We start from the raw sequence: 21,973 nt of genomic DNA, 5'->3' as shown, positions 1-21,973 counted from the left end.
AGGGCCTCAAGCTATATCTCCTCCTGGAATACGCTATCACTAGAGCCAGGTTTGCTTGTCTTGTCAGCGTGTACTTAGATCACTGAAAATGTTTGCAACATTTTCAGTGATCTTATTAGGCCCTATCAGCTCGTGCACCTTTAAAAACACAGATAGATCACTGGGCAGATGGCGAGGCAGCAGTAGGAGTCTGGCTTTGTCCTCTGAGCAAACACAGTCTGTGCTGCTGCTGTAGGCAGGGAGGAGATGTCATGGTCTTTAGCTCTTCTATTCAAAATATTTGATACAAAACATGTGTCTACATCAGAGTAGCCCTACTTTTGCTTGAAGTTGATGTATTAATTCCAAAGTCTAAAAGTCAGGAAACAGCTTCTTGGCAATTCTTGGTCCATCTGCACTTGCAAGACTGCAGCAACAGGGTGGATAGTGACAAAGTCAGAGGAGCTAGAACAGAATAATTGTAGAGTCCAGCTCCCCAAAGAGCCACAGTTTACTTTGCTTACATTCTGTCTTCTCCTTGGGTTTCGAAGAGCATCCATCATCGCCATGTAGAGATACAATTTAGGAAAACAGCACTGTGATACTGCCCAGTGTAATTAGAAGAAACGTCTTTTACAATCTCTGCTTGTTTGCGCCTACTGATGTTCTGTCCGGGATGATGGTAATGGGGGGATGGTTCACCCTGCTTAAAGTGTCTGAGATGTTTAGAAACACCACACTCCTGAGTGTGGTCTGTACAATGGCAGGAGCCGCTGCAGCTATTCAGCACTATTGAAGGAATGTGTGGAAGCCCACAAGGAATCCTTTGGTTCCAGGCTTTCTCCAAACACAGAAGTCTCACACTAAAGATTAACTCTATGTGTCAACACAAGTGGAGTCTCCCTTTCTGTCTCTGCAAACACTAAAGCCTCAGAGGAAAATCTCTGTGCATCCTGGAGCCTGGGACAACAGCAGCGAGTCTACCATCCACTGCAAAAGATCTCTAAATGTTTACCTTGCCTGAGTAGCCCCCACAGAAAGTCCTCAGAAGAAGCTTTTCAGCAAGTCTGTGTATACTCTGTAAATCACCTGGGGTGTATAGTCTAGAATTGAGAAATAAAGCATCAGCAGCAGTGTCACAATCCCTGCACTAACCATTTACAGCATCACATAAATTATCATTACATATTGCAGCTTAAAGAGGCAGTAAAGAAAAATCTCATCAGTGAGTGTGTGAGGACAGATGAAGCAGAGCAGAGGGGAGGACAGAGAAGGGGAGGAGATTTAAATGGTCATCTAGTGAAAAGGTAGTGTGGGGGCAATTAGAGGCGAGACCGGAGCTCAGAGCAGCACTGAAAACTGAAACTGTCGCTGCAACTTGACGCATGGAGCGGATCCACCACACGTTTTTGGACTGAAGAGACTCCCTTTTTTCTTTTTCCTTTGTGCACTGAATATGCTTTGCCTAAACTGGCTGCCACTTCATGCTGCAGAGGCGTTTTAGGATTCCTGCTTTGATCCAGTTTATTTTTTTATGTGAATTCAAAAACTTTTCTTATTAGCCTGTTGTTTTATTGCCCTCCAGCTGCTCCTGATCGCGTCTGGGGCCTCTATCCATTGGTAAGCACAATCCATTTCATCAGGTTACACGCGGCAGCGGGAGCTACGTGACTGCACTCATTCTCTGAACCGGGAGCGGATGAGTTGGAAATTCCCAGTCAGCATATTTTTTTTTCTTTTTTTCTGAGCAGTTTGGCACATTTTTTGTTGGATTGTTTTATTGTGTGCGCCGGGAGCCATCAACCCCCTCTCTCCACTCGCAGACATCGCGAAATGAAACTCGGTCTTGTCATCCAGACTGCGGTGGCGCTTCATCTGCTGCTCTCACCTGCACAGGTAAGTCATACAACTTTACGCGCAGCAAGAAGATAGGTGGGATTGTCTGTCATTTTAACTCAAAATTAGACTCACCTAGAGTATGTGCAATGTGTCTACTATAAAAATGACAAAGTAATAATTTAGATAGAATATTAAAGCCTATTAAAGTCTGTTATCAGCCCAAACTGTGCATATGAAGTGCTTAATATGGTTGCTGATGAAGTGATAATGATCCATTGCGCTTTGACGCCTTTTTACGGGTTTTGAATGAGCGCCATTCTTCTCACTTCATTCATAAGATGAAACGTGACAAACTGCATCACTCTCTGCCTGTGGAACACATGATGTAAAGTGACTCACTGTTTTATCTGGCGGGGCTCTCTAAGCTTATAATTACAGCCGCATCATACTTTTCACAGACATGGATTATTCCCTGTAGCCTATGTTCTCTTTTTCAGTATACATTTCCTTAAAGGAAACACTCTGATTTATATGTTGGTGAGAAATTCCTTAAAAATAAAACAGTCTTCTATAAATATTTCAGTGGCAATACCTTGCCTAGCTGGTCTTTAAACAGATCCTGGTGAGTTGGCACATTGCTTTGCCTGGCAGACTGGAATTGTTGGCAGTGCATCAGGTAAAACCTGGCAACAAAGTTTTACAGTCTTCAGTTTCTCTTCTTTTCATCTGCACCTGCAGCTTTTCCCTTCCCATCTTGTTTGATCTCAGCATATATCTGCATGTTTAAATGTGTACGTGCAGTGTAAGTAATCACCATGATAAAGATAAGCCAGTGTGTGTGTATGTGTGCAAAAATATCTATTGAAACTTAATTTCAGGCCGGTCATATCACTGTCAGGCTGGCAGGGGATTACTGTAGTACAAAGATGTACTGTTCTCTGTTGCCTGGCATTGCCTTTTAGTCTTAAAATGACAATGTGCCAGATCAGGACAGAGCTGAAACTGGAGTGAGAACTCATTCAAAAGGCCTGTGTATAAACACTTGTAAGAGGATGTGCAGGACTTGTGCCAACTCAGACTCTTGAACCCATTCAGTCTCTGATTTCCTCCCGAGGTGGCGGAGGGCTGGCAGCTATCTCTGGCGGCTCTCATGTTTAATGCAAAACCAGACCATTGTTGTGTCCGTCCATTCACTGCCCCCGTCACAATTCATACACTGCTGCCGCCTGTTGAACTAAGTGAGACGGTTTCAGTTTCCCTTTTGCCAGGCTCGAGTGCCCATATAGATATATTACACTCATACTAAGAAAGGCTTTCAAGTTTGGAGAAAGCTCCATGTCCCACCAGATTCTCTAGTCGGAGACTTTGCAGCTGTTGCTGAGTTGAGAGTGAGTGGGAGAGGCATGGGATCACCACATCTCCACTAATCCTCATAATCAGCTCATGGCGTGCTCAGTCAAAATAAGAGTGACAAAATCCAGGGCCCTCAACATGAAGCAGGTTAACTGGTCCCCTGCTGCCCAAAAGACTGACAGCAAATATAAACCATTAAATTCTGAGATTCATCAACCTGTCAGAACATACAGACCTGAGCTTGGTATTTCTGAGGTCCCGGCCCTTCTCTCACACTTCAGTTGCCATTAATTCCTTTATGTTAAAAAAAGGAGGGGGTATTCTGCTTTAGTGCAAAAACGCGCCCAAAGATGTAGCCATAAATAAGTCTGAGGAGCTAAATACTTCACATTTTTAGCACACAAGCGACTAGCAGCTCTATTCAAGTCACAGTGACAAAATGAGCCTCTTCTGGTAGGTGTCCGTCCTGCCAGCTCTCACAGTAAACTGTCTGGCCTACCAAAGTGGAAAAAGCAAACATTGGCCATGTGGTTGGGAATGTGATTTATAAATGTCTCTCTTTGGGACTCTCTGTCCATAAATATGTGCCACTAATTGATAATGAGGATTTCTCATCACTGTCGCAGCTGGAGTTGCAGTCAGCAGCCCATGACTCATGCAGTCATTCATGTCCGCTAAGAGAGTGGCCAAGAGAGAGGGTGGGGTTAACTGCATGTGCTTATGATTTTGCTTTACTACCAGGGGTTTACAGCATAGCTCAGTGTGAGTGTGTGTGTGTGTGTGTGTGTGTGTGTGTGTGTGTGGTAGAAATGTAGTCACTTTTAATCAAAGGTCTGTCATTTAAATATGTTCGATGAAACAAGTGGGATGTTTATTGTGGCCCTTTAGGTCTTTTCTTCTCATATCTTCATGTCTTTTTCATCAGTCTTCTTAAAGTTTATTACCAGATAAACCAAAGAGTGATTTTTTACCTGCTGTTCTGAGTCATTTTTAAAGGCCGGGAGAGGTCCAATTTTCAAGTTATAGTATTTATACAAAGACAAACAATGTTTTGACAAATGTCCAAAAAAATTAAAGTATTCTTGTGTTACATAAATGTCCATTGTAGAAATGAGCCATCAATAGTTTTTTCATATTTACTTTACCCTTTGAATCTTTTCTTTACCAGCATGTTCAAGCAAGAAGACAAGCAATAAGCCGCTGGTGTTGTAATTAGGTGGAGATAAGTTAGGGTCAGTGTAAAGGTGGAGCACAGGCATATACATGAGGAAATGGTTACAGCTGAGTATGCAAATTAAAAATCTGAATCAGTGCTGATGAAAACATAAAGTACAACAGTTAGCATCAAAATTGCTGAAACAACTGATAGAATTAATGTTGTCCCAGGTCCTGTGATTTCAAGTCATGTGTGCTCTCTGTCAGAGACAGTCCTGGTGGCAGTCATGGCTCATGATAGCGTGTGGAAGCACCTGGGTTTCCCTTTGGAACAATGGTGACCTCTCAGTCACTTAGTTACCAATGCCGTGCACCGGTTATTTTGTTCCTCGACACTCTCCTCTCTCCTGTTCAGTGTGTTATTGCTACTTCCTGTGTGTATAAGTCACATACTAAATAGAGACAGAGTACAATGCGTCATATTCTGAAAACCACGCCCACCACAGGGGGGGGAAAAAACGGCACCACAATATGCAACCAAGGGCTGAAACTGTAACAAAGTGTTTGTTTGTTCCTAAAAATATAAGATTTCAGCATATTTAAGGATTATTATAGCTCCTTATGTCCACCAGAGAGGAAAAGGTATTTTGACAAACTAAATATTGTCAGTCTGTCTCAGTGTCCCTTCTCTTTACCTTGTTTTCATGGGGAAATGATCGCACTGGAAGGCCAGAAGTAAAATATTTAAAACGATTTGATCAAATCACCAGCTAAGATTGTCATTTAACCAAACAAAGATCAAAACCAGACCTTATATAACTTAATTAACTCCAACCCCAATGCTTGCTGCACAGTGTCAGGATCCCACAGTTTTATAATTCTTCTTGCTGGTGCTGCACGTCTGTATCCACTTTGGTCTTCTTAAAGGCTCAGTTTTTTGGTTTGGCAGTTTATGAAGAACTTAGTTCTGGGTTCTTTACCCTGTTGGTAGTGCATCCCACCACACAGCCACTTTTAGGCTTTTTTCTGTTGTTTGCTAGCACATATAAGTGAGAAGGAAGCATGTTCAGGCAATACAAAGTCAGTGGAGTGAAATTAATTGTTTATTCTGCGATGGGGGCGGGATTTAATTGTGCTCTGTCTCTGTATGTATAGTGTGTGTGTGTGTGTGTGTGTGTGTGTGTGTGTTTAAACTACAGTCCCGTGTAAAGGCTATCGCTGCTCAGTTCCTGCCTGTACTTCACTTGGCAGATTGAAAGAGCTTTGCCTAAATCTGCAGTACCTGTTGCCTCCTGCCCACTTGGCATTCTCCCCCACATCATAAAAAAAATGTAATAGAACATAGTGTGTACAATACCTCCTCCTTATTGTCATAGTGATGAATGCAGGTAAATTCTTGCATCAACACAACCAAACCTGACTGACATTAGTCAGAGTTTCCAGAGGAAAACAGCTGAGTGCTGGGGATTTGGACACATTTTTGTTATATCAAGTAAATCTGTGAAGGATGAGATTGAGAAGCCTTTTTCATATGAGATTATGAAACTCTTTGCACGTGTCTATTTCTAAATACAGCATTTTTGTTGGATAAAACCATGGAAACCTGAAACAGGAAAACGTCTTGCCTAACTTATTTGACTTTGCCAGACAGTGAGACTCATCACTTCATCAGTGAGGCATGTTCCTGATGTCTCTTCGCAAAAAAAAAGGAAGCCAGTGAGCCTCAGCCTCTTCTTGTGTGTCTGTGTGTGAGGACATGACGTTGCACAGGTGCTTCCTTTACGCCACCACTTGCTGCAAAACAATATTTGAGTCTGACCATCTGCATTGCACACATGTTTCTGTGTTTGTGATCGTCATGTGTTTTTCCTATTTTTGTTCATAACTAGCCAAATGTAGATTGCATGATGTCATATTTCCAGGAGTTACGATACGGTTTCATCAGCAAAACATTTCCTAAAACATCATCAGTAAACAGAAGGTTCCAGTTTCTTGGAATCAAACAGCGACAATTGTGGTGAAGATGCAGCTCAGTTATTGACAATCAAAAATTAAAAGATTGGGTTCTCCCTTCTCCCTGTGTCCTTGGCTCTTGTACGTTTGCACATCTTTGTAGTTCAGATGTCTGCAGTGGCAGTGACCTGCTGACTGTTGTTGTATTTCTCTCTAGTTGTAATGTCCCGGCCCAAGGGAGGGCCGCAATTGCAATCAGGAAATATGGATTTCTCCTTCCTCCTGCGGAGGAGGAGGAGCGGTGGCGCTCCAGGCAGCCGTCTACACAGCGAGCTTTAATCTCCCATCTGGATGTAATTTACTGTGGTTTACACAGGGAGAACAGCGTTTACTGTAATAGAGACCACAATTACCACCAGTCAGCCTTATCTCAAGACCTGTGTCGTGTGTGTGTCTGTGTATGTGTGTGTGTACGGACACCGTGCATGGTTTACACAGTGGTCCTGTGTGTGTCTTCAGGGGGACATTTGTGCATGCATTAATGGACTTATACTGAGGAAATGGTGTTTATCTAAATCAACATTTATATGGACTTTACCTCTGCCTTGTCACGACCTAATTTTAGTGTCGTTGTTGTTGTTTAAAAAATTAGACAACTCAGAGAAAACATGATCGCTTGTAATGTTTCCAAACTCACAGCAGAAGACAAAATTATTATATTAAATGATATAATTACCTTTATCTTGATGAAGGAACTTAATATTCGCCTTCTTGCTGAGAGGTAGATGGTACACATAGAAGATCAATACTACTCTCATATTTGTGCATAAAGGTGCAAAAAGGTTTATAATTTTTGTAACCATGTTTTCATGATTTCATAATCACACAAAAATAGGAATTGTGTTTTCGTTACCTCAGAATGAGCCATTTATATCAATGTATGGAGCAGGTCCTCTTCGTGGATGTATAAAGACCACTGGATACAGCCTTTCAGGCGGGACCCCGTTCATTCCTACAAAAATTGCTCAGTGGTACATGAAGCCAAAAAAGCTCTATTTCCACTGTATGAAAAGACCCGAATCTACAGCACAGTGGGGCTCATTTAGCAAGCGCACTTTAGGTGGCCAAATGGCTAACGTCTGCCAGCCAAGCGGCTAACTTCCGGTTTAGTGCTCAGCTAACTTTAGTGGGGATAAAACAAGTCATCATGTGGCTCTTCTACATTCTGGAAATGTTATTGGACCAAATTTATTAAATCTCGATACTGAAACAAGTCATTTCGCTAGCATTGTCGTGAAGACCAAAAAAATGTAGCCGCTGATTTACAGCTGTCTCTTGCACAATGTTAGCCTGAGTGTCAGACTGAAGCTCCCAGAACCTTCAGTCTGACATGGCTTCCATTGAAGGCGATTTACAAGGGGGAGGGAATTTGATTTTTTCCCTAACCAATCAGTAGAGATCAACGACTCACCCAGAATCTGACGTCATTAGTATCCATGCCTCGGGGGTGCCGAAAACAAGCGAGCATTGCCCGTTTAAAATGTCTCCGTCATCGTGCACGCCCAGCTGCATCCCCGTTAAATCCAGTTTAGCAGCTTCCTTAATTTGGTCCTCCATTAACACGAGTAGTGGCGAAATACCTCGAGAGCATCGTTAATGTGGTCTGCAGGATCTGTAGCGGTCGCCATTGTTGCTATCCTCACCAGTTACCCACCGGCGTACAGCTTGACATCAGCGTGGCGCTGATTGGCTAATCGCTAGACCCGCCCCCACCCCCGGCGTTCATTGGTCCGTCCAGCGTTTGGACGAGATAAATCGCAAATTCATTGAAGTATGCCAGACCAGAGATGCAAGCCTACTCAGTTGAGTGGGCGGGGTCTGTGGTCTGGAACCAGGCTAGCACAATGTAAGTCTATGGGAAAAAGTCTTTTGTAACCATGGCATCACATGACGAATCCAGATGTTGTAATTCCATCGTTTGGCCACTATGTAAAATTGTCTTCAAAGTCAAGCACTGTTCCTTTGGGGTTGGTTCCCTTTCATGGAGTCCGCCATGTTGTTATACTGTAGCCCAGAATGGACAAACCAAACAGTGGCTCTGAGGCCATTTTGGTTTCAGTTCTGTAGCCATTAGATGCCATTAACTTTGACACACTAGACCTTTAAATAAGCTATAGAGCAAAGAGACAATTTGCACGTGTTAGCATAAGACTAGCCTCTAATCTGTACAAACACTGAAGCGTAAAAATGTTTTTATTTTACAGTATACCAAGCTATTTTTTAGCCAGGCGCAAGAAATAGTACTGGATTTGAACCCCCATAAAACCATTATTACACACTGGTTTATACAGATTAAAGGAACAAGATGTAACATGTCCATTAATGAGCTGTAGAGGTGCTGGTAGGTGGATTTTGGAACTGGGGCAGGCTGTTTCCAGCTGTTACACTAAGCTAAATTAAACTAAACAAAACTATCTACTGGCTCCAGCTTCATATTCATCAGACAGATGTTAAGGTGATGTCAGTCTTCTCGTCTTTTATCATTTTTTGATTCCTTATAGTTACAAACTAATGGTGAGGTTTTGGTTGTTTCAAAATCGTACAGTAATACATTTGTATATTTACTTTGTGGCTTTAAATCTGCATGACACACTAACTGAAAGTGTGTTTAAACTGTGGAATAACTGTGGTTTTGGAAGGCTCCATTAACCCAGATTAATTGAAAAAGTGTTGTAGCACAGTTTCCACATATTTTGTTTAAGTTTGTTGGTGTTTTGGCAGCACTCTATGATCACAAGCCCTGACCTGACCACCCTAGAGACCCAGCTGGATACTGTCAGACCTGTAATGGCATTGCTGTCATTGTAGTTTCACCCAACCCTGTGTATACACAACAGAAGCTGGCTTTCTTCTGTAGTGGCGGAGAATAGATACAGTGACCTGCAGGGCTCCGCGAGGGGCCTGAGAATTAATGTGGCGGTCATGGTGTTGATGATGTGGAATCTGGTCCTCGATAAAGGATGGATGAGGACGATCAGTGAGGCAGGGAGGTCGCTCTGTTTCTCACTCGTCTAGCCGTCTCTGTGTTTGTATTCACTTGTTCTGCTTTGGTGCTCTCTGTCCTGTGTGGTCTCGTGTTCAGAGTCAAGCTGCATTCGAGCCAAAATTTAGGACACAGTTCCTCTTGGCCTATATGTTTTCAGTGAATTGGAGATGCAGGTGCTTTACTTGTCTGAGTTACAACTGGGATGTTTGCCAACTTTTACTGTTTTTTTTTGTGTGTGCAAAACATTCCCTCTGCATGCATCCTGCAAATCACCAAACTCTGCTCAAAAGCAGATTTAGTTGACAGAGATTACCAAACCACAAGTCTGCATCTCATCTGTGGTCTGTTTATCCAAACTGTCACCCTTGCCGAATAAGGTTAAGTTTGAAAGTAGATCCTTTTGGAAAGCAATGTAAATAATGGCATGATGCCCAATGTAGCTTGGATCATTATTTGCTCAAGTTAAGAAAGATTAAAGAGGGACTTTCCACAAAAAAAGTCCAAATTAAACCAAGCACATAATACTCCTTATTTTTTAAACTCTCAAACTATGACATTTTTCCAAAGCTCATGTAGCTTCCTGTTACTAGAGATTCTGTTTCTCAATTCTCAGTCAGCTGACTCAGCTTGGATGTGATCAGCATGCAAGCTGTTTGTCAAAGATGATGAAGGAGCCTTGTCAGAAGACCATAAAAACATCACAACTCACTGGTACCACAGTGGTACGAGCATCAGCTGACACCTTGTATTGCTCTGAATAATATTTGTGTGCTAAGTGTTGACAATTACATGTTTATGGTTCTAATTTTCCCCCTCTACCAATAAGGATTTGAAACTGAAATTCCTCTCCTCTATGCCAAATATGGGGAAGTTCTTGTGAAGCCGCCATTCAACCAAAAGAACTGGAGTTGATTTAATGGGTGAAAATACAAACTTGATTTTACTCCGCTGTGAGCAGAGTACTCTAAACATTTTTGGCAATGTGTCAACCGCAAGAGGTATGACCCAGCAAGCCTGTCATCATCATAAAAAGCTAATTTAGTGTCTTTTATGATTTCCCACTTTGTGGATAGCAGACTGCCAACTGCCAGTCACGCTGCCAACCAACACCGTAGACTTACATTACAAGTAAGCTGGATAGTGTTTTTTATCATTGCCTGATCAAAAATCTTTTATGATACTCCACTTTTATGCCTATATTCACAATATATTAATGAAAAACATATTTCTAATGCAAAATTACATTTTGTACCAGTGTGTGTACTATTTTTGCATTTCCCCTGGATTCAAACTACAATGAAAGAGTGCCACTGTGATATTTGCTATTGCTTGATCATGTCTTACACTTCCTTTCATTTCATATGACCAGGAAACAAAACATGGCTCACTCTTACTGCCACTGTTTTGCAATTCATAGGAGAAGAGAAACTTAAGATGACTCATTCCAGATCTTTGTAATTTCCCTGCCCAGTCACCCAGGAGAAAGTTCCCCAGAATAATAAATCACTGAGAATCTATTTAGGCTTAAAGGTGCTGTCTGTAACTCTGGTGAAAGACAGTGCTTTGGTTTGGCAGTCAGCGCAAACCACCTACTGTGTGTGTGAGTAACTATGAATGACACTAAATAATCATAACAACTATGTTTCTCCAGAGTTTACGTCGACTTCTTTAACTAGCAAAGAGATTTTCCTTACTTTACTTCATCTGTAAGTCATCTTCGTTTCTCTTTCGGAAACACACTGTGGAATATGTTGGCTGGTGTCCAGATCCCCTTGGCTAGTGGCCACAGTACCTGCTGTGGAACTGCCCATCACCCCTCTCTCCCCAGCTTGACCCTCAGAGTTGAAAAATCTTTCATGACCATTATGCTGGATCCCCATCATGTTTTGCTTTTGCTCCCTACGCACGCTGCCCTTCCTCTGACAGATGGAGTTAAGTGAAGAGGTTAAAGATGACGCAGTTCAGCTGTGTGGGAGCGGAGAGTAATGAGGCCCCGAGCCTCTGTGGCCTGACAGCAGCAGCCCAGGGACACAACAGGTCCTCTGATCTGACCCAGAGGACGGAGTGAACTCTCAGCCAGCAGCTTGCAAACTTTCACCAGAGACTTCACAAACACAAGAGACTAGTTTTTACAGCAGCTTTGCAATCAAGCATGCAAACCCTTAAATGCTAAATGGCACAGTTTCATTTCTAACTGCGTATAGATGTTATACTCGTCTTAATTTGACCTCTTGCTCAAACTATGTCCCCCTAAATCTGCAACACAACCCAGTTAAAAGCACGAGATACACTGTGCTGCTTGGCAAAAGAGTTGACAACAACTTGCACAACTATGGGATAAGAGTGGGCTGGTCGAGCACGACCCTGATATCCACCATGTTAATTATCCAGTGGTAGCTTCTTCACAGAAGTTCTCTGGCTCAAGGGCTGTTTAGTACTGAAACAACGAGACAATAAATCAGCAACAATCTTGATATGCAGTCTTTCCTTTCCCAGTTCATATCATAAATTGAAGGCAAATGATTGTTTATGATGTTGTTGTTCTGGGCAATGTTAGTGCATTTTTCATTTTTATGGCATTTTAAAATAAATGATCCTGCAGTTTATTAAAAAAAGTAACTCACATATTATTTAAAATTGAAAGCAGTTGTGAGTTGCAGGCTAGTGATTATGTAACAATTTTGACATAGATCAATATTGACCAGTTTACGCCTTTGATGTTTAATCTAGCATCAACAACACTATATTGTGTATAAGATTGTACATTACATCAAGCCTGCAAAACTTAACACAGGGAGGTATTTGTCCTCCTGTGAAATATGAAAAAGGGATCTTTACCAGCCTGAACAACGCTAGAACAATGTCAGAACAACGTCAGGACTACGTGCCAGCGGCTGGTATTGCTTTAGCTTGTGTATGTGTGTGTGTGTCATCATTGCAAAATGCACTCCTGACAACACGTATTGCCGCAGGAAACTACCACAAAAGTGGTTGCAAGTGCTTTGTCAGGTGTTTACATGTCTGGGATGGAAGTAGGGAAAAGTTCTCTAGTTTTCTTTTGTTGTTGTTGTTGTTATTGTTTTTAGTCAAGATTGGAATGCAGCTTTTAAATGCAGCAGGTTTTGTATTTCCCAAATCCCACATGTTGTAAATGCACTGCAGAGGACACAAAGTAGAGGAATTCCTTTATTAGCCAAGTGTAGAAAAATTTATAGTCAGGTCAAGTGAAGTTTATTTGTATAACCTTTAATCACAGTTAACTCTCAGCGGTCTTAACACCCAAACTATGAAAACAATAAATGAAAATGACACACAACACTGTGAGAGTAAAAACTCAGTAAAAAAGGTCATCAGGGAATGAAGTGAAAGAAACCTACTCACAACCATTCAGGAAGAGTCTGTGATTTATTAGACAAGTTTATACACATTTATTGATGTAAAGTGGTTCTCCCTTCCCACCAGTGCTGAATTACCTCCCAGTCCACATTAATCACAGAGTATTACTGTAAGTGCACAAAGAGAAAGGAATGGCTACGTGAGGATCTTCATGCAGCCTTTTATAATCTGGCAGTTTCTCGTGGGCAGCTCACTCCTCTGTTCTCAACCACAGGAGGTGCCAACGATGCTTCCTCGCCACATGAAGGCTTAACCCATGACCAAGGTCAGAAAATCCTCTCCACCTTACTACATTCTGAGCAGCCACTGAGAGGCCCGAGCCAAAAAGCCCTTGTGATATGGAGCAGCAATGGCAAAGAAGAGAGAGTGCAAATCATATGCCAATTAAAACTGGAAAAAGGATTTATTTCATAAGCCTGGCATTGCTAGAGAGAGGATGAAAAAAATATAATCAATGCCCGCAGAGAAGTGACTTTTAACAATAACTTAAACTGAACTGTGACTTTCCCATGCTGTGAATGAAGCAGCTTTCTGCTAGCGGAGCTTATCCCGTGGTGCTGTTGTAAAGCCGACACAGTTCAATGAACGCTGCTCTATAGAACAGCTCTTCTGTCTCAGGAACAGCTGTACATTCAGATGACCACCAGCCACTCAAAGGGAGATGCTTAAACAGATTGCCTAATGCGGGGAGGACTGCACCTAAGTGGTTGACTGGAAGTTCTTGTGCATCTATTGTCGTACAGTATGTTCTGTTATGGAGAAAACAGATCTGTCCCAAATATAGAGTCTTCCTTGCCACTTATCTCAGTGACAGTTTTACAAGACGCTTTGAAATGTTTGTGTGAGTGTGAATGCATCATCATCATCAAAGCAGGACATTCCTCTTTAATCACATTGTTTGGAAAAAGAGTGTAGCACTGTGCTGACAGATGCTATCCTCACCCTCAAACTCATTTTGGTCCATAACAGGAAGTAGATGTATTTTAGCGACAGACAGATGGTGTAAAAAGCAACAGTCCTTTATTGGTGCATTTGGGAAAAGTCCTTGTCTGTCTGCTTGCTATTATATAACAACGTTCAGTCCAGCACTTTCAGTTAATCTCACAATCACTGTGTGCGCAGACAGTGTTACAGTATAAATGTCATCAGGTGTGTGTGTTACACAAAAACTGTAATGTAACACCAGTGATGAGGGGAGACTGCGGAAGCAGGTTGTCTGTCGCCGGTCCGGCTCTTCTGCTGGAGGGTATTTTATCAAACGTTAGATTTCCCTTCCTGAGATGGAGTCAAGTAGAGGTTTTGTGTTTTCCCAGGCGAATGAGAAATGCACTCTGTTTATCATGGGATGATGGGAAAAAATCAAGACAGAGGGGGAAACCATCAATGGGAAAATAAATAGAGAGCTGAGTCTTACACCACAGGAAACAGGTTTTGAACCTAAACAGTTGGGCACATAGAGGAACGTGATATATATGAGAGACTGGATCTGCTGCTCGGCGGAGAGACTTTTCCACTACAGGATGGGAAAAAAAGGTGTCGATAATCCGCTGTATTTCACCGCAATTCCAGCAACCACCACAAGGGGACAAAGTGGGCCTGATAATGGCAATGGCATAGGTTTATTTTATTTTATTTTTAACATTGGAGGGGTACACATATGAAACAGCTGGTTTGGAGGTTCTCTGCCAAAAAAAGTTGATCATCATCCACCTTAATATCCTGCATTCTGGTGAATTCTTGTGCACCAGTTTGTGCTTTTTCTGCATCGGTCTTTATTTTGTAAGAAATAAAACTGCTCTGCTACTTTCATGCTTTTATTGAGGGAAACAAATGCACATGCTCTCAATACTGAGGTGTACGTGTCCCCTGCGCCCCCCTGAAATGTACACCTATAGATATTGGTATTTAACTGTAAGGCTGGTGCATGTTATTTTATATGTGTTTGCCATTATTAACGTGTGAACCATTTGAATTGGATGCACTAAAATGATTAAGGGTTTTACACTATGCTATGTAGTTGCAGTAAACCTGAAAAAATAATCCACATATTTCTTTCTGTTTTGCAGAGTCTTCCCGTGGCAAGCATAACCAATACAACTGAAGGTAAGGATTCCAGCATGTTTCATGCATTTATTTCTTAAATCTTCTGTGAGTGATGAGGGGGTAGTTCCTTATGATACCATATTTTATAGCAAGAGAGTCAACAAGAGTAAATGACTAAAGCAGAGGTGTGGACTGGAGCCACATGACTTGGACTTGAATCAGACTTGAGTCACATATTTGATGACATGACACAATGAAAGACTTTAACACCAATGACTTATGACGGCAGTCAGACTTGAGCCTTTTGAGCTGAAAATATAATTGATACCTTCCCCCAAGCCCCACAATTAATAAGTATGTTATTTAAAAAGTGTGCCCCAATTCATTTCCCTTCATTTCCCTACTCAACCAACATTAGCATTATTAAATCCCAGCAAGCCGACACTTAATTTCCCAGGTGATCCACTTTGTTTGAACCACTTCGACTGGATGCTGTCAACTTTGTTCAGCCCTCAGGCCCTCAGTGACTTCACGTTACTGAGGACCTGCTGGAATAAAAATGATACTAAAGGTAATTTTGTTAATGTACAAAATCGAAAATTACAGAAGCAACAACTTCCAACAAACTTGTTTTCACATACAGTACAGGCCAAAAGTTTGGACACACCTTATCATTCAATGCGTTTTCTTTATTTTCATGACTATTTACATTGTAGATTCTCACTGAAGGCATTAAAACTATGAATGAACACATGTGGAGTTATGTACTTAACAAAAAAAGGTGAAATAACTGAAAACATGTTTTATATTCTAGTTTCTTCAAAATAGCCACCCTTTGCTCTGATTACTGCTTTGCACACTCTTGGCATTCTCTCCATGAGCTTCAAGAGGTAGTCACCTGAAATGGTTTCCACTTCACAGGTGTGCCTTATCAGGGTTAATTAGTGGAATTTCTTGCTTTATCAATGGGGTTGGGACCATCAGTTGTGTTGTGCAGAAGTCAGGTTAATACACAGCCGACAGCCCTATTGGACAACTGTTAAAATTCATATTATGGCAAGAACCAATCAGCTAACTAAAGAAAAACGAGTGGCCATCATTACTTTAAGAAATGAAGGTCAGTCAGTCCGGAAAATTGCAAAAACTTTAAATGTGTCCCCAAGTGGAGTCGCAAAAACCATCAAGCGCTACAACGAAACTGGCACACATGAGGACCGACCCAGGAAAGGAAGACCAAGAGTCACCTCTGCTTCTGAGGATAAGTTCATCCGAGTCACCAGCCTCAGAAATGGCAAGTTAACAGCAGCTCAGATCAGAGACCAGATGAATGCCACACAGAGTTCTAGCAGCAGACCCATCTCTAGAACAACTGTTAAGAGGAGACTGCGCGAATCAGGCCTTCATGGTCAAATAGCTGCTAGGAAACCACTGCTAAGGAGAGGCAACAAGCAGAAGAGATTTGTTTGGGCCAAGAAACACAAGGAATGGACATTAGACCAGTGGAAATCTGTGCTTTGGTCTGATGAGTCCAAATTTGAGATCTTTGGTTCCAACCGCTGTGTCTTTGTGAGATGCAGAAAAGGTGAACGGATGGATTCCACATGCCTGGTTCCCACTGTGAAGCATGGAGGAGGAGGTGTGATGGTGTGGGGGTGTTTTGCTGGTGACACTGTTAGGGATTTATTCAAAACTGAAGGCACACTGAACCAGCATGGCTACCACAGCATCCTGCAGCGACATGCCATCCCATCCGGTTTGCGTTTAGTTGGACGATCATTTATTTTTCAACAGGACAATGACCCCAAACACACCTCCAGGCTGTGTAAGGGCTATTTGACCAAGAAGGAGAGTGATGGAGTGCTGCGGCAGATGACCTGGCCTCCACAGTCACCGGACCTGAACCCAATCGAGATGGTTTGGGGTGAGCTGGACCGCAGAGTGAAGGCAAAGGGGCCAACAAGTGCTAAACACCTCTGGGAACTCCTTCAAGACTGTTGGAAACCATTTCAGGTGACTACCTCTTGAAGCTCATTGAGAGAATGCCAAGAGTGTGCAAAGCAGTAATCAGAGCAAAGGGTGGCTATTTTGAAGAAACTAGAATATAAAACATGTTTTCAGTTATTTCACCTTTTTTTGTTAAGTACATAACTCCACATGTGTTCATTCATAGTTTTGATGCCTTCAGTGAGAATCTACAATGTAAATAGTCATGAAAATAAAGAAAACGCATTGAATGAGAAGGTGTGTCCAAACTTTTGGCCTGTACTGTATATTTAATTTTTACAAAGTATTCATGATTTTTGATAACGTAATATATTACACTGTTGTTAAAGCAGCATCACATTTGGTTAAGAGCAGTGGTGTAGTGGAGGGTATACTCAGGTATACGGGGTATACCCACTTCTTTTTCTATCCAGTTACAGTATACCCACCTATCGGGTAAAAAGCCATTGTAATATAAAGGAGAGTATGCCTACTTCCTCATCGGTAACCTATGTACCTAGCAATACACCCACCTCATCAAGTACCACTACACCACTGGTTAAGAGCCCATGTTTAGGACATGGAACCCAATGTTTAGGACTTGGGACTTGTCAGTCTTGACTATGGACAAGAGTGCAAAGACTTGAGACTTAGTTGTGACTTGCAAAACAATGACTTGGTCCCACCTCTGACTAAAAGCAGTTCCAACTATTTTGTTTATGGTAGAAGCCAGAGTCTGATGCAAACCACATGAATGGATGCCAGCTCCGACAAAATACCTTTGAACAGAGGTGTGTTCATTCATTCTGTGTTTGTCATGCACTGTTGAGAAATATGAACATCGACATCTTTAGTCTTGTAAGTTAGTCAATGAGTTTGATTTGAATTTAGATGGTCGAAGGACATGTCGGGGCCAGCAGGGATTACTCATTACTGCTTACTTTCTCTCCCTAAATCTACTCCCACTCACACTTCACCGTAAATTAATGTTGCTAAATCAAACATTAAAGTCTTGTAGAACCTGCAGCCAGATGGGTTAGAGGACTTATATCAAAAAAGGGTCAAATCAGCAGCAGGTATACTGTAAGCTCAAAAGCTGTAGCTGCCCAATGAACCGGCCCTTTGTGCTGTACAACATTATAGTTCATGGCCTCATCCTTCTACCGTAGATGCTTCCCCAGCCGTCTCCTCCCAGCCTGTCTGCTTTTATAAACAGCTGTTGTAGTGTCAGGCTCCATTCGGTGACCCCCGAGGTCAGAGCAGTCCCAGAAGTGCCTGCGGGGCGACTCAGCTCCAGCTCTAGCAGGGTTTTGTTCATGGCCATGTTTCCAATGTTTGTTTTCTCTTCTTTCTCTGTTTGTTCGGCCGTAGTCATCCCTGTTCCTCCCCCACAGACTGTGCAACTGGGACTCTTTCACACATATACTCCCACAGGAAAGTGTTCTGTACATTACACAAACATTTTACTGCAAAATGAAAACAGGATACACACTGGCATATTGCAACTGGTTTTATGTTTCTGTACACATTCAGAGAATTGATATAGCTGCAAACTTCTATTTGCTGTGTAAAGAAATAGTGGAGTAATGGCGTCCTGAGCAGAGAATAAATTCATACCACCTCTGATTGTGATATATTCTGAGCTTTTCTGCTCATTGTTGTGGTTGATGGTCTGGCGGAGCATGCATGTTAGTGCATGTGAGTCCCTGTGAGTGTATCCCAATGGCTAGCTAGTCACCGGCACTCTTACAGCAGCTTTCCCCAGATTAAAACCATTAGCTCTGTCAGCACTTATGCAGTTGATGGCGCTTTTTATTGAGCAAGCAACATTAGCTGCTTGGCACCAGCTCAGCCACCTCCATGTTGAGAACTACTCCAGACTAATCATAGATATGCTTTGCATGTTGCATACAGCTCCTTTAACACTGCAGTTTAAATCAAGAAGTAATTTTTCTTAATTAAGCATCACACACAAGCTCAAATAAGGTGGATGTTGGCTGCACCCTGCACTGTGAATGTAAGCTAGAAAGATAGGTGGACAGAGCACAATGCAAATATGAATTTATCATACTCAGCTTCCCACTCTCACCCACAGTGTTGATGTTCCAAGAAGTGTGGGGTCGCAGCTTCTGCCGGACCATTGAGAAGCTGGTGGAAGTGGTGCAGGAGTACCCGACAGAGGTGGAGCACATCTACAGCCCCGCCTGTGTGCCGCTGGTGAGGTGTGCAGGTTGCTGCGGGGACGAAAACCTGGAGTGCCATCCCACCCAAACCACAAACGTCACCATGCAGGTAAGACAAGGGTCGCTGTTACACTTGTGTGATCCATTACTGCATGTGCTGTGATTGCTTCTATCTGTAATCTGAACTGGTTTCATCCCTCAGCTGTTGAAAATCAGGCCATCAGAGCCGGGTAAAGAATATGTTGAGATGACGTTTGTGGAGCATCAGACATGTGAATGTAGGTAAGAAAACAAGTCATAATTTTGTTATGCCAATAACAACCCTTCCTACCCAGAAATTACATTTATATCCTACTAATTTATAACAGCAAATGAGTGTTATCTGAGGTACATTTTTATCAACATAATTAGGAAACACTTCTGATAAATGTTACCGCCAAATTGCAAAATGTTCCCACTGAACATATCTGCAAAAAGTCTAGACTAAAAGTGAACATAATCCAGCAATTATGTCTCCCACAACATGTATTTGCCAAAACAGATTAGTAGCACATAAACGTCATTTCTAGGAGACAGGGTTGGCAAATACTTACAATGACTATCAAATGATATTGCACCTGGATGTTCTTTCTAATTTATTGATTTGTTCCTCAGAGTCAGGAAACCTGTTGCAAAGGTTGAAAGGTAAGAACATGAATAATTGCTATAACATCAGTTTTGAGATGTTGATGAGAAACATAATTTTCTCTCTGAGAGAATGGAGGCTTATTGGCTATTTTGTTCCCCTTATAGGAAAAGGCAAAGAGGAAGAGGAAGGAAGAGAAAGGACAGACAAAAACCAAAAGAATGTGACAGGTGATGGCGCAATCTTACATGAATGACATTCAAATTATCTCCAATTGTCAATAACAGGATTAAAGAGGCATTATTATTATGTCGTGTGTTTTCAGGTGCCAGAACCCTCGCAGGTAACTGCAGTGGCGGCCCAACCCCCCCCCCCCCACCCCACCCCCGTTGCAGTGTGGCTCACTGTTTATTTCCAACCCAGCGACAGCATCCAGAGTCTCCTCCGCTCATCTTTCAATACTGTGTCTGCAGCCAGAGACTCAAACAGCTGGGTTGTTTTGCTGACCTGCCCTCCTGCTGATGGGCAGAGCGTTTGCAATGACAAGTTTCAACAGGAAGTGTGTTCTGATTGGTGGAAACACTGGTGTTACACACCTGACACAATGGACATCCCTGGGAGCCAGTGCAATGTTGAACCAAACAGACCGATGACGCCTTCTCTTTTATACCAGTTATTACTGTATCACTTATTGTTAATTTGGTCATTTCTGTGGTATTTATAGGTGGTTACATTTGTTTAAAATCTATATTTATTGATACAGCTGAATATATTTGGACTAGCAACCTTTAAAAAGTTTGTCATCTTTTGTTAATATTATCCAAGAAGCCTTGACTTGTCACAGCAGCGTGTGTTGGACTGAGTGTGCAGCTGCTGTGTACATGTAATAATGAAATGTCTCCCTCTAGTGTTTGTGGAAACAGTGTTCAAAGCTGCTCTACACAAATGTATGGACGTATGACAGTGTTGTCAGTCACAATTACTACATCAGCTTATTAGAATCTTATACATGTCACTTATAAATCCTCTCCCTCTCTAGTGCCATGTGGCCAGTCATGGGTATGAAGTGTTTTACTGTCAATTCAGACATAAATAAGAGCAATATTTATCAGAAAATCTATCAACTGAAGACACGTCCACAGAAGATTAAGCATATGATATATCAAACTGTCAAAAATCTAAATTGTTCTTTGAAATCTATCTCTTTCTTTATTGTTTTGGGGGGTTGGATCACATCAGATAACACCAGTTTATTTCAAATCACACCAGGACGTGTGTCGTGGGCTGCAGAAGGGACACCAGCACGAGCAGATTAATACTACTTTAATCAATATGCTCAAGCAGTACTCATTCGGCATCGGTGCCTACTAGAGTATCAGTTGCAATTATTCTCTTCTTATTTTACTGTGATTGCAAGTTTCTCAGAGATATAAAAGCATTTCTGGGCTTTGTGTTGTTAAACAGCACACGTGTGTCCACCTTGGTGACAGAGGACTCCCAGAAGCCCACACCACACGGGTCGTCCTTGGTCTGTTTTTGGAAACACTGCAGTAAGGAAGGGATTGTAGTTAAGGAATGTTCTTTTGTTGTTGTTGTTTTTTTTTCATGTACTACACAAAGAAAATCTCTATGAAAAGGAGCAAAGTAACATTTCTACTGTGTTAGTATTTTTATTTCATTTAAATATTTATTTTGTAATAAAATTGTTATGGTTGTCAGCTTCTTTTCTTGTGTGATTTATTTTATTCAATACAGACTAACCCATACTGATGACTAATTTCATTTCTCATTCTCATCCTCACAAACAATAGTGTACTATGAAATTATAAATGTTTTATAAAATACAAGTATTATTTATAGTAGAAGTGTAGAAAGAATTAAAGGACAACTACACCTTTCTTCAAAATTAATTTGTGTTATTCCGATGGCCTAAGACAGTCCAAAAATGCTGGTAAAAATGAACAACTCTTTCCCAAATCCAAAGCTAGAGTGCTTAAACTCAAATCTGTGATCTCATAGGGTATACATGTGGAGCTGCTCCACTGACATTGAATGGTGGAAGATGTTCTAGAGCAGTGGTTCCCAACTGCTCCAGCCAGATTTCTCCTCATTAGTTCAAGGTCCACACAGTTTAATATATTCAGCATCATACTAGCATTTGGCTATGTCATCGAGCTAGTTTGCTGTCTCTGTGAAGTAGCTGTCCCATAGTCACTCACTCTACAGCTGGAAACGGTTCTTCAAAATAAAACCTCTGTGCTGGAAATTCACTGTACTTCAAAGCCAATACATGAGTCGCTTGCGGTCCATTCAGAATCGACCCGTGACCCACTTTTGACCCACCAGTTGGGAACCGCTGTTCTAGATGAAACTGAGAGCACCCACTTTCCTTTCATGTCACACACCTGGAGAATTTTG

The 21,973-nt window shown here is 41.8% G+C and overlaps 1 protein-coding gene across 2 annotated transcripts; it reads left to right on the top strand.

The window, feature by feature from the left end:
- The first annotated feature begins 1,237 nt into the window (after positions 1–1,237).
- On the top strand, positions 1,238–21,273 carry pgfb (placental growth factor b). Of its 2 annotated transcripts, XM_078175037.1 has the most exons (8): positions 1,238–1,875; positions 14,788–14,824; positions 18,119–18,181; positions 18,843–19,039; positions 19,133–19,212; positions 19,585–19,614; positions 19,723–19,785; positions 19,881–21,273. In XM_078175037.1, exons 1-8 carry the CDS (start codon positions 1,813–1,815, stop codon positions 19,900–19,902), a joined length of 555 nt encoding a protein of 184 aa, XP_078031163.1. In that variant the 5' UTR covers positions 1,238–1,812; the 3' UTR covers positions 19,903–21,273. The 2 variants fall into 2 exon arrangements, with proteins under 2 accessions (XP_078031163.1, XP_033499476.1); XM_033643585.2 differs by lacking the exon at positions 18,119–18,181 and having other exon boundaries at positions 1,242–1,875.
- Positions 21,274–21,973: the final 700 nt, after the last annotated feature.

The sequence above is a fragment of the Epinephelus lanceolatus genome, chromosome 15 (assembly GCF_041903045.1).
Source record: "Epinephelus lanceolatus isolate andai-2023 chromosome 15, ASM4190304v1, whole genome shotgun sequence".
NCBI classification, from domain to species: domain Eukaryota; kingdom Metazoa; phylum Chordata; class Actinopteri; order Perciformes; family Serranidae; genus Epinephelus; species Epinephelus lanceolatus.
This window is presented reverse-complemented; position numbering and strand designations above follow the sequence as displayed.

Excerpts from the sequence above, each read along its gene's own strand:
- pgfb (XM_078175037.1), top strand. The coding sequence starts at position 1,813 with ATGAAACTCGGTCTTGTCATCCAGACTGCGGTGGCGCTTCATCTGCTG. Across the intron at positions 1,876-14,787 it reads TGCTGCTCTCACCTGCACAG|AGTCTTCCCGTGGCAAGCAT; the intron begins GTAAGTCATACA and ends TCTGTTTTGCAG. Across the intron at positions 14,825-18,118 it reads CATAACCAATACAACTGAAG|TCATCCCTGTTCCTCCCCCA; the intron begins GTAAGGATTCCA and ends GTTCGGCCGTAG.